The following is a 14,453-nucleotide window of genomic DNA, read 5'->3' on the forward strand; positions in this document are numbered from 1 at the left end:
GTCTCTGTGTGAGCGCTAGTGTGTGTGTGTGTGTGCGTGTGCAAAAGCAGGGGGAGGTGTGGCTGTGTGTGTTGGAGCTTCCCAGAAGAAGACCGGAGATGTGCACTCGTGTGCGCGGCCCACTCCGATACGATTCTTGAAGAGGAGCGTGACTATCTCTTGTCTCCTGTGAAGCTGAGCCGGCGACTATAGGTCTCTGGCGAGACCGTGCTTTCGCTCCGTAATCGTCACGAGATCTAAAAATGGGATATAACTGAAACGGTCAACATCACCACCATTGGTTAGATAAGGCCATTGCCTTCATCAAAATCGTTTAATTTAAATATTTGCAGTGTAATTGGTGAACTTCATAAATGGCACACAATGCACCCTGGTTAGATTACACTACTGTTCCATCACTATTTGCAGTCCTCCTGTCCCGAGCAAAAAAGGGACTACAAATTTTGCTCTCTAAGTTAAGAACATAATGTCAAAGAAAAAGATTGGTTGTTAAATTGGGCAAAAACAAACTGATGGCTGTAAATGCAAAATAGTAAATTATCGCACAAATAAGATCTTAAAATAATGGGCTGGAACAGGATCGATGATCCTTTTGTAATCATATGATAATTTGGGTATCAGAATTAATAAAGTAATTTGTCCACAAAACAGAGAACCCTTCAAAACACTTGCACTGAATCAGACTGATGATTGTTTAATAGTAAACAGACTGAAAGAGGATAGGCCTAACAACTGAATAAGGCATAGGAAAGGAATGAAATACAGTATGGGGGAGAATATACAGGGCACAGAAATGAGCGCTTAATTATTAAACCGCTACTGGCTAACTGATTGAGAAACTTCTATAAATCCAGTTAATAGGAAGTGGGAATCAAAGGTCTGGGGGCACGAGATGGCACAAGTGCTTTTAGAATTTTGATATAATTGTGTACAAACAAGGCTCTTCTATATTTTAAGTAGATCTGTAATGATGTGGTAAAGATTCCCTAGAGCAGGTGCACATCAATGGCTCAAATATGTGAAGCATAATGTTTTTGCCTTGGATTTGGCCCAGTAGAATTGTTTTTTGTTCAACACTGTAAAGGTCGGCACTCTTGTCAGAAAAAAATCGATATCAAGTGGATAGAGAAATGAAGCAAGGTGGAAAATAAGGAAGCAAAATCTGCCTAGCAACATAGCCATAAAACATAATTAAAGAGAGAATACTAATTTTACTGGAAGTTTATATACCTTAAAGTGTAAGTGAAATTCTAACTGGGGATCTTACTGGTTAGACAATGATATATGTATTGCAGGAATTAGGATAACGATTGCTCGTTGCTCTTTATTTCTGTACCTTAAGCATAATGACTACAAATGAAGTCTCCTTTGTGTAAGGATCATATTTATGACATAGACTGCCTTATGTATTTGGAAAGCAGAATATGTTTTGCTCCTGCTTTGGTATAGTAAACATTATTTACCTAGTAGTGATTAGCAATAAGAATTGTCTAGTGATTCCTATGAAACCATTGCTATAAGTTACAAAAGGGAGCACTAGGCCACCCTATCTATTAGCAAGGGAATATTCAAAGCTACTGAAACTGGGAAGCACGCACAAAACATGCACACAGCTGCACAAGCTTTAATCATACTGCCACTATCTGGAAAGGGAACCTGCCAATGCTCCCAGAAAAAGGGAGATTCATTTTCGATGGGTCACAGGCTAGAGATTAAATGTCTGCAGAGTTTAAGCACCAAAGCGGGAAGCACACGGAATACCGAAAAAAAGCACAAATGTAGGCAGGATCTATTTAGGACTAGACCTTTAACCCACACTCAGCTCACCTTGCTTTCCTCCCGTTCTTCAGCATGCATCCAGATGGGTTTATTGTCTCCTGCAGCGACGGAGTAAAGAATGGAGATCATTAGTATTGATCCTCACTCACCCTCAATCTTTCCACAGCCACTATGGTAGGTCACACAGCCTCATTTAATAGCTCTCTAAAATCAGGGATCCGACTGAGGAACAGCAGTGACATGCATGCATGTTTCTTAAATTTACACTAAGGACAACACACAACACAGGCATTTTCTGAAGTTCTTATGGCGCTACTGTAACAGAGGCATTTCAATATCAAACATTAGAATGCAGTACCAAGGCCTACGAAGTCAATATTTTATTCGACAATGACAATGAGACAAAACCAGAATCGGTACTGTAATTTAGATAATGGGTATGTGGACATTCATTGGAAATGGGAGGTTAATGCAGGTAGAAACTCATTTTTTTTCATTGAAGCAGCGGGCAGAATGGTGAACGGAGAAAGGGCTGGGAAAAGTGTTAGGATAATCTATCTGGAAGTGAGGGGAGATCAACACATAGTATTTGGGTAGCAAAAGTTAGGTCACCAGCTGCCTGGGATGGGCAAAAAGCTTCAAGAATTTAAACATTTGCCTGCTAACTAATGTGGTGGGACAGCTGCAAAGCTGATACACTGGGTTGCAGGCGTTTGGGACAGTCTAGGTTGAAGAAGAGAAAATGGGTTGAAGTGAAGCAGATTTGCTACCTTTTGAGGGTAAAACTGGGGTCTCAGCATGGCCACATACTGAAATAATACAAAACAGAAAAGGCCAATCTGGTGCACATTTCAAAAGACTGTTGTACCCCTTTCCAACTGTTTGGAAGTAATTTGAGGAGTAGAAAGCATTCATACGAGGCCAATATAAAGAGCAACAGATGTATTTAAAAAAATAAAAAATGTAGCTGACAACTAGGGGTATACTGTACAAATTGCCCCAGGAACACAACAGGTATGAGTGAATTATTTGTGTGCTGCTGTGGCATTTTGGTATTACAGTAGGGGCAGCAAAAGCTTGTGCAGACCCTTCTGTAATATAGAACACTCTGGCACTAAATGTGTGCTGGCATGACTACAAGTGGGCATCCCCTCATTTGCACGGTAGTGTGGCCCTATGCACATGAGGGAGTATTTGCCGTTGCTCATAAGCAATATTGGAGACACGAGGGCAAAGGAAAAGCAAGTGAACAGACTGCACCACCAGAGGCAATACCAGTCAGAGTGCCCCAGAAGTGTTCACTGGGAGGAGTGCACGGTGCCCTATGGACTCCACAAGTACTGTGGGTACAGTCACACATTGCACATGGCCTTCAGAGACATTCCTGCTCCACTTTAAAGGTACGGCAATGTCGCCTGCAGTGACAGTAGAGCAGGTGGTTTCAACAGCCAGTACATCTTTTGCTAATGTGCTGCTCACAGAGCGGTTGCAAGTTAGCGCAGCACAGTAAACAGCACATTACAAGTGCAGAAAGAGTGCACTTGTCCTGTCTGCATCCAGCGTACACATTTTGAGGGTGTGCGGAGTGGAACTGCAGGCCCTATAATACAGACCCAGGATGCGAGATGAGGGGTAAGTTCTGGGAGAGGAGATGAATGACATCTGCTTGAAAGAGATGGGGCTAAAGAGGCGGTGTGAGGCAGGCACGATGCAAAATTTCAAGGCTGGAGATGAAACCCTGTAGCGTGCGAGTGAGGAAACAGGTGCAACATGATATAGCTGCACATAGATTGTGAGCAGGGATGGCCAGAAGTGCCTTTAAATCAGTGAATGTTTGAGGAATAAGATTATATAGTAGCACAAAATTTCAAGATGGGTGGATCTACTGCCTTGTGGCAGGAGTAAGGCAATGCTGATCCTAGTGTTTCTATGGGTATGCTGCAATGGTAGGGTTACAAAGGTAGAGACACTCTTTTTGGGGGCTAAGGAGAAGGCCTGGGAAGCAGAGACATGATAACCGGCTGCACAGTGGAAGAAGACTAAAACAATGTTTCTGGAAGGCGAGGCACAGGAATTGAAAAAGCGGACCTGCAGATACAAATTAATCTCGGAAGGAGGGGGCATTAAGGCAGTACTAATGCACTGATTTCAGTCGCTTGAGAAGCTTTCTACCGTGTGAATGCTACGGGTTGAAGTTAAGAGGAATACTATGTTTTGGGGTGACTGAATTCTAATAGGTGTTTCTGCATAGCACAAGGAAACAATCCACTATTCTAAAATAACAACCTTAGGGCAAATTCTTGCGCGCTGTTCAAAACAATAGGCTATCTCTCAATTTCCAAATGCCAAGATGTGCTTATAGGAAAGATGAGATTGGGCTGCATTGAGAAAAGGCTCATGCATCACATATTAAATATGAATAGAGCTGCTTGCTAGCTGAATGCAAGAGAGCAAAGATGAAGAGGTGCATTGGGATTTAGAGGTGAAGATGGTAGACAGCTACTGGAAGAGTTTGGGATAGCAAGCCCAATCCACTGGGCCTCGGGTGGAAATGGTCAACTACCACTAAAAGGGAGTCAGTGCATATACAATGAAGCAAAAGCACTGAGTTCTGAGGAGGACAGATCTGAAAGTGATGGATCTCGAAGCAAGGCTGATATTAATAATGATGGCTCGGCTACAAGCAAGAGAAAGGGGACTGATTCAAAATGGTGGGGATGCACTTATTCAAAGGCAGGGAGGATTGACAGTGACCTTAAAGGAAACAATCGTTGTTGAAAGGTAATGGCAATGCCTATTTACTGTTTATTCAGCCCCTGTTATTTGTGTCAGCCACGTCGATCTCCAAATTCTCAATGAAGCACCAATACGCACCCTCAACAGATCCAAACTGCTTCTCGTGAGCTTGAGTGAGGATCTCCTTATACAGTGTCTCTGCGTCTTTGTACTTGCCCTGCTTCAAATAGCAAGAGGCCTGGGAGAAGGAAAGATGAGGATTCACTTACAATCTTTTAAAGAAATACTACCCTGTGAAAGAACTGACTTTTTCCTCCATGTATTTAACACTATTGCATTATTACTACGGAAACACCCCTTCCAAGATCCACCACAGACACTGCCTTCCAAGCTCCTGGACTACCACAAGCCAGATTTCCCAACTCATCTGGGCCCATACTTTTTCGCTCTATCCCCTGGGCCGTACCGATCCTCCCTGGGATCCTTGCTTACCTTCTTCAGCTTCTGATCTCCGCTTTTCCTCCTCTACCTTTTTTTGACCAGCCTCCCAGAATCCTACAGTCTGTTCTTGAGACCCTCACCTCCACTCTCCTCAGAACACAGCCTCCTCAGTCCACACTTCATTGCTCCCCAATTCCCTATCCCTGTCAAGAGACCTCCAATACTTGGCCCTCACTCACCAGATTGTTCTTGGTCTTAGCCACATTGGGGTCTTCCGGTCCCAACTTAGACTGGTAAATCTCCAGTGCTCGACGGTAATAATATTCCACCTCATCATATTTTCCCTGGTTTTGGCAAAGCAGTGCCAGGTTATTCAGCTGCTTGGCTACATCTGGATGGAACTTCCCCAGTACCTGGAGTGTGCAAAAGGTAGTGGTTAATTAATGAAAGAAAGGCAGACACACCAAAAAAAACGTAAGGTTCTGATCAAGGCCACTACTCTATGAGCAAAGTCCTCTGGTTCCCAATCCACCATCCCTTTTCTCAGGTGTGGCAGCTGTGACTCGATTCTGAACACCTAATTGGTGCCGGACACAAGCAAGAGGGGAAGAAGGGGTTGCAACACTTTGAATACTTGTGGGGATCAAAGAAGAACTACATAAGATACCTACTAACTGGTGATTTAAAACCCAACTTCTGTTTCCCCAGCCCCTCCAAATCCATAGCCATTTAAGTTCATCTAGAAAGAGGAACATCGAAATGAAGGCAGAAATCAAAGATGTCCTTGAGGTAGTGCAGTTTTCACCCCAACTGGTTTGTTGTTCTTTCATCACCAGGCCATGTATCATTCTTACCTTCTCCCGGATTTCCAGCGCCCTCTTGCACAGTGGCTCCGCTTCCTTGTACTTCCCTCTCTTGCCGTAAAGAACAGCCAAGTTATTTAAGGTGGCTGCAACCTGCACAGAACACAAGTCAATCTAGTCAGTGAGTTAACCTAGCAGCAGAACAGAGCAGTCTGACACAGTCATTTGCTGAGCCCAATACATCTCAAAAGGCAGTGGAGCTTGGGGAACAGAGGTTGGGAAGAGGAAGCAAGCTTAAGGGAAGAAAGAAACAGGAAACAATGGACCTTGAAAACATGAAATTAAACAAACAAGTGGACTGTACCAGGCATGCTACATGGAGTTGATTGGTACAAAAGGTATGAGTAATGGTGAGAGTGGGGATGGTGGAGGGTGGGGTTTGACCAACAAGATGATGAATTGTGACGGAAGACATCATGGGTACAATCAATAGGAGATGGGTAAGCTCATTAGATGAAGAGTTAAGCAAGAGTCATAAGACAGGGTAATAACTATAACTCAGTTTCATCTAGAAGAAATTGCCTTTTTCGATTACATAATTGACAGTGGGTTCCATTTACGTTTTAGACAGTCAGAGTCTTTCCACATCATGCCTGCCAAGGTTGGGAACAAACAACCCAATGCTTTAGATTATTGGATGGGTTTCAATAGGTGGACCAGTAGATGTGTTCAGTGGACCAGTAGATGTGTTCACTGGTTCCCAATTGTCTTGCAGTGCAGGGTGATGCATTTGTTTATATTTTTTAAACTGACTGGCACATTCCCTAATATTGATTTGTAGGCCGTGTTTAAAGTATGCCATTTGACTCTGGTCTCAACTGGCTGCCAGTAAACTCTATTAGGAGTTAGGGGTCATTTGTTCTCTTCTTGGAAAATTAGTAAATGCTCCATTAGACGAGTTATGAACTACCATCAGTTTTAAAAATTTTGTATTGGTAGATTACATTTTGTTATGCACTCTATCTTGTTACTCTCAAAATGTACATACTCCTCCCCAAGCAGAGCACCTCAAACAAATCCGGTCAGATTTAATTGACAATCCCTAGGCTAGAAATCAATATGGACCATAGTAGCTCAGTAATGGAACTAACCATCCCCAGTGCATAGAAATTAACATACTCTCACAGCTTTCAAAATAACTGTAGGAAGGTGGCTACCTGACTATGGTTACCCCAGATTTTTTGCCTTGTGTTTAGCTGGTTTTCGACTTAGTTGGCCTGGTTCCCTGCTAATCAGGGCCCCAGGCTATCTGCTCTCTCTGTAAAATGGATTCCATGTACCCTAGGTGCATAACTAGATTGGCTTGGGTCACCTTATCAGCCCCTGTACAGAGCACTATAGGTGCCCAGGGCATAGGTGCATCCAAGGCCTACCAGGGGCTGCAGCATATCTTTTGCCACCCCTGGCTGGCTATCTAAAATTGACACAACTGGCTGATCACTCAGCTGGGGCAAGGTGGTGTAATCACCCCTTGCTTAGATATAGTATGCCTATATCTAAACCTATCTGGACACATATAAACCTGTGAGCCACTCCTATGGCAGGCCTTAACAATCCTGAAGGCAGAGTGCGTGGTTTAATGTGAGATGGTGCTCTAGCATGAGCTGAGCCTGTCTGCAGCTGTCGGGACCAATTCCCTTAGCTGTTCCGGGATAATGCCAAACCATATACTATTAAGTGCATTATAATCCTCGCGGTTATATGTCAACTTTGGTTTGGCTTTATCAAAACATGTCGTGTAAGGTGTCATACGATTTGGAATACTACCCCCTCGCCAGTCCTGGTGACGGGGGTAGCATTCCACCCCTCTAGAGGGGACGACATGTTACTTTTGCTAAAACGCGGTTGATTTTTAAAAGAGCCTCAGATCCACAAAATGGATGCTTCTGCCACAGACACATGTCTGACCTCCTGCTGCTGACCGAAACTCAGCAGAGGAGGCCTGGACAAAGGATTTCCTGTCACAGGGAGGTGTGACACCACCCCAGACAGGAGATAGTGGATTGTAGCAGGGAGGTTTGAATGAAACCAGACAGTGCCTGGGGAGCACAAGGCTTCCCCTTGCATAATCCGGTCAAACCGGTTCTGGGGCAGCCCAGCCCCAGCTCCAGTGAGACCTGGACAAAGGAAAGGGGGTGTAACCACCCCCCTTCCTGGTCCCACCCATAGGGGAGGGACCTAGCAGGAGATCCACCCCTCAGATTGGAATAAGAGGGGGAGCAGTGCCAATGCAACTCAGATCATCCTGAAATCAACTTTAAACTAAGAAGACGACTGGACTTCGACATTCTGATGATAGAAGACTGAAGAGCATCTCCCTTGTGGCCTAGGAGGGGCCACCCTGTGAACACAGGCACCACCCAGCATCTCGACGTCTGCTTTGCCACCGCCTCCCGCCGGAGCCCGAGTGCAGAGCCTGACAAGACACAGCTTCCCAGACTTTTCCCAGCCCGATTCACAGTCCCTGCAAAGAAGGGACCCGTGGAGGCACCGAGAGACGTGGGAGCGGCCATCTTGAAAGACCCCCGAGACGCTGACTGCGCAGCACCCGAGGCACCCTCGACTCTGTGCTTTGGGGTTTTGAGAAGCCCCATAACCGAGCAGCATTTGCACCAAAGATCAGCCCTCCAGCATCTCCACGATCTGCGTGGGGCCCTTTTGTTTTGTGCCACTCGACTCGCCATCCCGTCCGCTTGTCACGTGGTCAGCGGCCATCTTGGCGACGAAACCTACAATTTACACTGTGGGTCTGGTTGCTCCAGACCTGCCCTCGCTCCTGTAGAAAGGAGTACCCGCTCTGACCTTGCTGGTCCGAGTAATAAGCCTTTTTCACTTTCCCCGTGGCTTGCATTAGCCAAGGCTTGTTTGCTTCAATCGAGTTGCCGACACCGCCATCAGCTAGAGCCTTCGAGGGACAGCTCGTGATCGACTCCTGGACGTCTTTGACCTCTTCGTGTCCACGCAGCTGCAGAGAGAAGCAACCCCTGATCACCTGTTTGCACCCGACTTTGCCTGGTTCCAATCTGGTTCCACGGTGGTCACTGGTCAGTGACTTTGAACATTGTCCCCTCTGCTTTCAGGTCTTCACCACTTCAGATCCACCCTTGGATCCACCGGACACTTCTGCTTCACAGCGCCTGCAGCTGCAACAGCTTCAAGCACCAAGAACCTGCGTGACAGAACCCGACGCCACTTCGACCCTGTGCACCCACGGCCTGTGGGTGAGGTAACTTTGCAACGCCGGTGTCCTTACACTGGTACACACCTCTAGGGTCTGTGTCTAAAGTTTTGTGTTCCTAGGTTCAGCGGAAGTACCTTTTAATTCACTTTATCCAACTTTTACGCACCATTGACTTTGCATTGGTGCGAGCCGCACTTTCCGTGCTGCACCCGTCTCCTGTGGGCTACTCCCGACTTCTTCATTGCTTGTCCTGACTGCTCCCAGCGAATCTCTAGGCCCTAGGCCTAACCATTGTTCGATAAGTGTTACTTATACCATTTTTTTAGTATATGGTCTGAGTGGCCCCCCGCCCTCAGCCATAATTGTGCCAACTTTATATGTTTAACAGTGCTTTTGATTTAACGCTTGTGCCCCTTTCCTCATAAAGAGTACTGGGGAGTAATTTAGAAATAAATACATATATTTTTACAATATATACTTGTGTGGTGTCCTTTCATTTGATTACAGGATTGTATGTGGTAAAACAAGCTCGCTTAACACGACCTCTTAAGTTAAGCCTTTAAGGCTGCTTAGTCCATGCTACCACTAGGATAGCTTGTCTACAAGGTTGACTTACAACCTGACATCTTTGGGGTTTGTTTGGACTGATACCCAGTGGTTCCAGAATTGGAAACACTACATATCAGGCCAACTTCTCACATTGGTGTGCAGCGGTGCGGATTTGAGCTTGCTGTTTGTTTTACCATTGCAATCTTTATATCAAATTGAAAGATCACATCAAGTACCTCTAGGTACATATAAATCAAAAGCTTAGCATATTAAGTTCTACTGAACTTAGTAGTTGTAGATTAAAGGGATTAGCACACCCTGACTACAACTCACTAGCAAGGTACAGTAGGAAAACACTCAGTGTAGGTAAGTGCATCACTTACACCTCACTAGCAGTCATGTCTGATACAGGTAGAGCCTCAGGCTCTGCTCCTGTAATAGTTGATCCTATAGGGACAACATCCAGATATGACAACCTTAGCCACAAAGACCTGAGTGCCTTGTGCACAGCCAGGGGGCTAAAAAGGGGCAGAGGCCCTACCATTCCTTCCCTAATAGCTATCCTAGAAAAGGATGACTTAGATAAGGTGAGTCAGGCTCCCTTAGATTCAGGTGAAGGGATACACTCCCCTGAGAATGAGAATCTTCCAGAAGAAGAAGAGGAGGAGGAAGAGGAAGAGGAAGGCTCTGATTTAGAAGAGCCTGAAGATCAGGATCAGAGGGGAAACCAGGTACAGGTTGCCAGGCTTAACCAGGCCAACCTGGACCTACATGAGAATGGAGAGGGCCAGCACCACTCCAGATCTCATAACCAAATTCTCCCAGGTAACAGGAGGGTGAGATCTCAATCAAGGGACTCTCATCTTTCTAGTGCCTCAAGAGAATCTCAAAGAGGGATGACTCCCTCCCAGAGAAAAGAGCATAGGGCCAGGATGAGGGCTGTCCAACTCCAAATAGAAAGGGAAGAGGTAGCCTTGGCTCAAGCTAAACTTGCTTTAGCAAGAGAAAGAAAATTGTGTGGCTTAGATGCCACTGGTGGCAGCAAAATTCCTAAAGAGAAACCCAGGTCCTATGATAGTAGAAACCTGACAAAGATTGTGCCCCCCTATCAGGAAGGGGATGACATCCACAAATGGATGACTGCTCTGGAGAGAGCCTGCATGGTACAGCAGGTTCCTGAGGAACAGTGGGCAGCAATCTTATGGTACTCCTTTTCAGAGAAAGGGAGAGATAGGCTCCTCACTGTCAGACATGAGGATGCCAGCAATTACAAAGTCCTGAAGAGTGTTCTGATAGATGGGTTTGGCTTAACCACTGAACAGTACAGGTTAAAGTTCAGAGACACCCAGAAGACAAAGACTCAGGACTGGACTGATTTTGTTGATTGTGCAACTAAGGCTCTGGAGGGTTGGCTAAATGGCAGCAAAGTACATGACTTCACAGGATTGTATAATTTGATTATGAGGGAGCAGATCCTAAGTAATTGTCAGAACCAGCTCTTACACCAGCACCTGGTGGACTCAGATTTGACCTCTCCCCAAGAATTGGGAAAGAGGGCAGATAAATGGGTCAGAACCAGGATTAGGCCTAAGAATCAGGACAATAACCAGAAGAAGGAGTCTACCAAGCCTCAAGATAATGGTGGGGATAAAAGTAAAGAAAAGACTTCCCCAGGGCCCCAAAACTCCAAGAATGGGGGTGGGTCCCAAGACACTTCATCAACTGACAAAAAGCCTTATTGTCATGCCTGTAAACAGGTTGGGCATTACAAAACAGACAGCTGTTGTCCCAAGAATGGCAATAAAGAAAACATACCTCCAAAGCCAGCTCCAACACCTCCTGTTACTGTCAGCAGTAATCCCCCAGGAAGTGGGAGCACACCCAGGAATCTGGGTGGGTTTACTTTTGGAGCCCAAGGGGACCCTGGCCTATCCAGGTCCCCATCCCCAAATGATCTTGTTTATGAGACTGGCATGGGGTTTGCCAACTTCTCAGTTTGCCCAAATACCTTGAGCAAATATAGACAAGAACCCATCATCAATGGTTTGAAAGTTGAAGCTTTTAGAGACACAGGGGCTAGCATCACCATGGTGACTGACTGTATAGTCCCCTCTAAGCAACTTTTACCTGGTGCCACATACCAGGTAACAAACATTGATGGCATCCAAACAAATCATCCCATGGCAGTAGTAAGTCTCAGCTGGGAAGGTGTCATTGGCCCAAAGAGAGTGGCAGTGTCACCAAACTTGCCTGTAGACTGTCTACTGGGTAATGATTTGGAAATCTCAGCCTGGGCTGAGGTTGAACAGGAAATCCATTCTAGAATGGTACATTCCAATGGAAAGGTTAGTGGGGCTGTACTGGCTATAGCCCCAATTCAAGATGTCCTTCCTGAAAGGGTTGGTAGGGCTGAGCAACTCTCTGCCCCATCTTTACCAGAAGCTCTTCCAAAACAGAATAGCAAAGCTGTTATGATAACAGCAGAAACCCAAACTGAGTCTCCTCCTGAAAAGGTTGGTGGGGCTGTGATGGCCACAGCCCAAACTCAAACAGATATGTGTGTTGTGAAGCCTGAAATTATGGATCACTCCACCCAAACTGAGAGCATGGAGGAGGAAGAGAAATCTCCCCCTCACCAGACAGTAGGACAGGATCAGCCTCCTCAGGGAACTGATCTTACCCCTGATGAAGGAACTGCCCCAGAGGTTGTTAGGCCTGGCCTGACAGAGCCTCTGATGGCAGTGGACCCTTCTCAGGTGGGATCCAGTCTGGAGCAGGTAACCTGCCCCTCTCTACCTTGCCTTAGTCAGCCCATTGCTGCAGAGGACAAGAAGGACAGTGAGACCCAGAGGGCCCCCTGTCAAATAAAGCACCCCCATCAACAGATTAGGGGCACCAAAACTAGTAGGCCTAGTAAGGTGAAAACTTTAAAAACTCCTGAGGGAGCCCCCTTAAAAACAGTTAGGGACCTCCCACAGATGGATTCTGTTGGGCACAGCCAAACCTGGGATCCAAAGGGCCCAAACCTGAACTGTCCCTCCAGCAAGCCAAACAGAGGGACCCAGCCTCCAGCTTTAGGTAGCCAGAGGTTGACCCTGAGAGCTCAGTGCAACTCAGTTGAAGAAAGAAAGGCACACATGGTGGAAGATAATTGGAGGAAGTTGAGCCCAAAAATAGTGGAGCCTCACTTCAATGCTCCATATCCAAACCAGCCTTTAACTTTGCATAAACACACCCAAGGTAGTGATTCCCTATGGTGGAGACCCTCTAATACCCCTAGGGTGAGGGACTGCTTAGTGGACCATGAGACAGGGGGTACCCATGCTAGTGCAGGTACTTCCTTATATGGCCACTCAGGCAATAAAGGCTTACCTGGCCAAGGATAGCCTTATCTCCTTTCGTTTGGGGGGGGTTATGTAGGAAGGTGGCTACCTGACTATGGTTACCCCAGATTTTTTGCCTTGTGTTTAGCTGGTTTTCGACTTAGTTGGCCTGGTTCCCTGCTAATCAGGGCCCCAGGCTATCTGCTCTCTCTGTAAAATGGATTCCATGTACCCTAGGTGCATAACTAGATTGGCTTGGGTCACCTTATCAGCCCCTGTACAGAGCACTATAGGTGCCCAGGGCATAGGTGCATCCAAGGCCTACCAGGGGCTGCAGCATATCTTTTGCCACCCCTGGCTGGCTATCTAAAATTGACACAACTGGCTGATCACTCAGCTGGGGCAAGGTGGTGTAATCACCCCTTGCTTAGATATAGTATGCCTATATCTAAACCTATCTGGACACATATAAACCTGTGAGCCACTCCTATGGCAGGCCTTAACAATCCTGAAGGCAGAGTGCGTGGTTTAATGTGAGATGGTGCTCTAGCATGAGCTGAGCCTGTCTGCAGCTGTCGGGACCAATTCCCTTAGCTGTTCCGGGATAATGCCAAACCATATACTATTAAGTGCATTATAATCCTCGCGGTTATATGTCAACTTTGGTTTGGCTTTATCAAAACATGTCGTGTAAGGTGTCATACGATTTGGAATACTACCCCCTCGCCAGTCCTGGTGACGGGGGTAGCATTCCACCCCTCTAGAGGGGACGACATGTTACTTTTGCTAAAACGCGGTTGATTTTTAAAAGAGCCTCAGATCCACAAAATGGATGCTTCTGCCACAGACACATGTCTGACCTCCTGCTGCTGACCGAAACTCAGCAGAGGAGGCCTGGACAAAGGATTTCCTGTCACAGGGAGGTGTGACACCACCCCAGACAGGAGATAGTGGATTGTAGCAGGGAGGTTTGAATGAAACCAGACAGTGCCTGGGGAGCACAAGGCTTCCCCTTGCATAATCCGGTCAAACCGGTTCTGGGGCAGCCCAGCCCCAGCTCCAGTGAGACCTGGACAAAGGAAAGGGGGTGTAACCACCCCCCTTCCTGGTCCCACCCATAGGGGAGGGACCTAGCAGGAGATCCACCCCTCAGATTGGAATAAGAGGGGGAGCAGTGCCAATGCAACTCAGATCATCCTGAAATCAACTTTAAACTAAGAAGACGACTGGACTTCGACATTCTGATGATAGAAGACTGAAGAGCATCTCCCTTGTGGCCTAGGAGGGGCCACCCTGTGAACACAGGCACCACCCAGCACCTCGACGTCTGCTTTGCCACCGCCTCCCGCCGGAGCCCGAGTGCAGAGCCTGACAAGACACAGCTTCCCAGACTTTTCCCAGCCCGATTCACAGTCCCTGCAAAGAAGGGACCCGTGGAGGCACCGAGAGACGTGGGAGCGGCCATCTTGAAAGACCCCCGAGACGCTGACTGCGCAGCACCCGAGGCACCCTCGACTCTGTGCTTTGGGGTTTTGAGAAGCCCCATAACCGAGCAGCATTTGCACCAAAGATCAGCCCTCC

General features: G+C 46.6%; 1 protein-coding gene across 3 annotated transcripts in view; it reads right to left on the reverse strand.

The window, feature by feature from the left end:
* The window catches only part of LOC147692219 (kinesin light chain 2-like), a 359,953-nt gene that overhangs the window by 199,991 nt on the left and 145,509 nt on the right, over positions 1 to 14,453 (reverse strand). For all 3 annotated transcript variants that reach the window (XM_086938492.1, XM_086938494.1, XM_086938493.1), the window contains exons 7-10: positions 5,811 to 5,912; positions 5,196 to 5,369; positions 4,654 to 4,753; positions 1,828 to 1,877 (exon numbers count right to left, since the gene is read on the reverse strand). In XM_086938492.1, the coding sequence (XP_086794618.1) occupies positions 1,828 to 1,877; positions 4,654 to 4,753; positions 5,196 to 5,369; positions 5,811 to 5,912 (426 nt within the window). The remainder of the gene's footprint in view (positions 1 to 1,827; positions 1,878 to 4,653; positions 4,754 to 5,195; positions 5,370 to 5,810; positions 5,913 to 14,453) is intronic.

Source organism: Lissotriton vulgaris, chromosome 9 (assembly GCF_964263255.1).
Source record: "Lissotriton vulgaris chromosome 9, aLisVul1.2, whole genome shotgun sequence".
Taxonomy (NCBI): Eukaryota; Metazoa; Chordata; class Amphibia; order Caudata; family Salamandridae; genus Lissotriton; species Lissotriton vulgaris.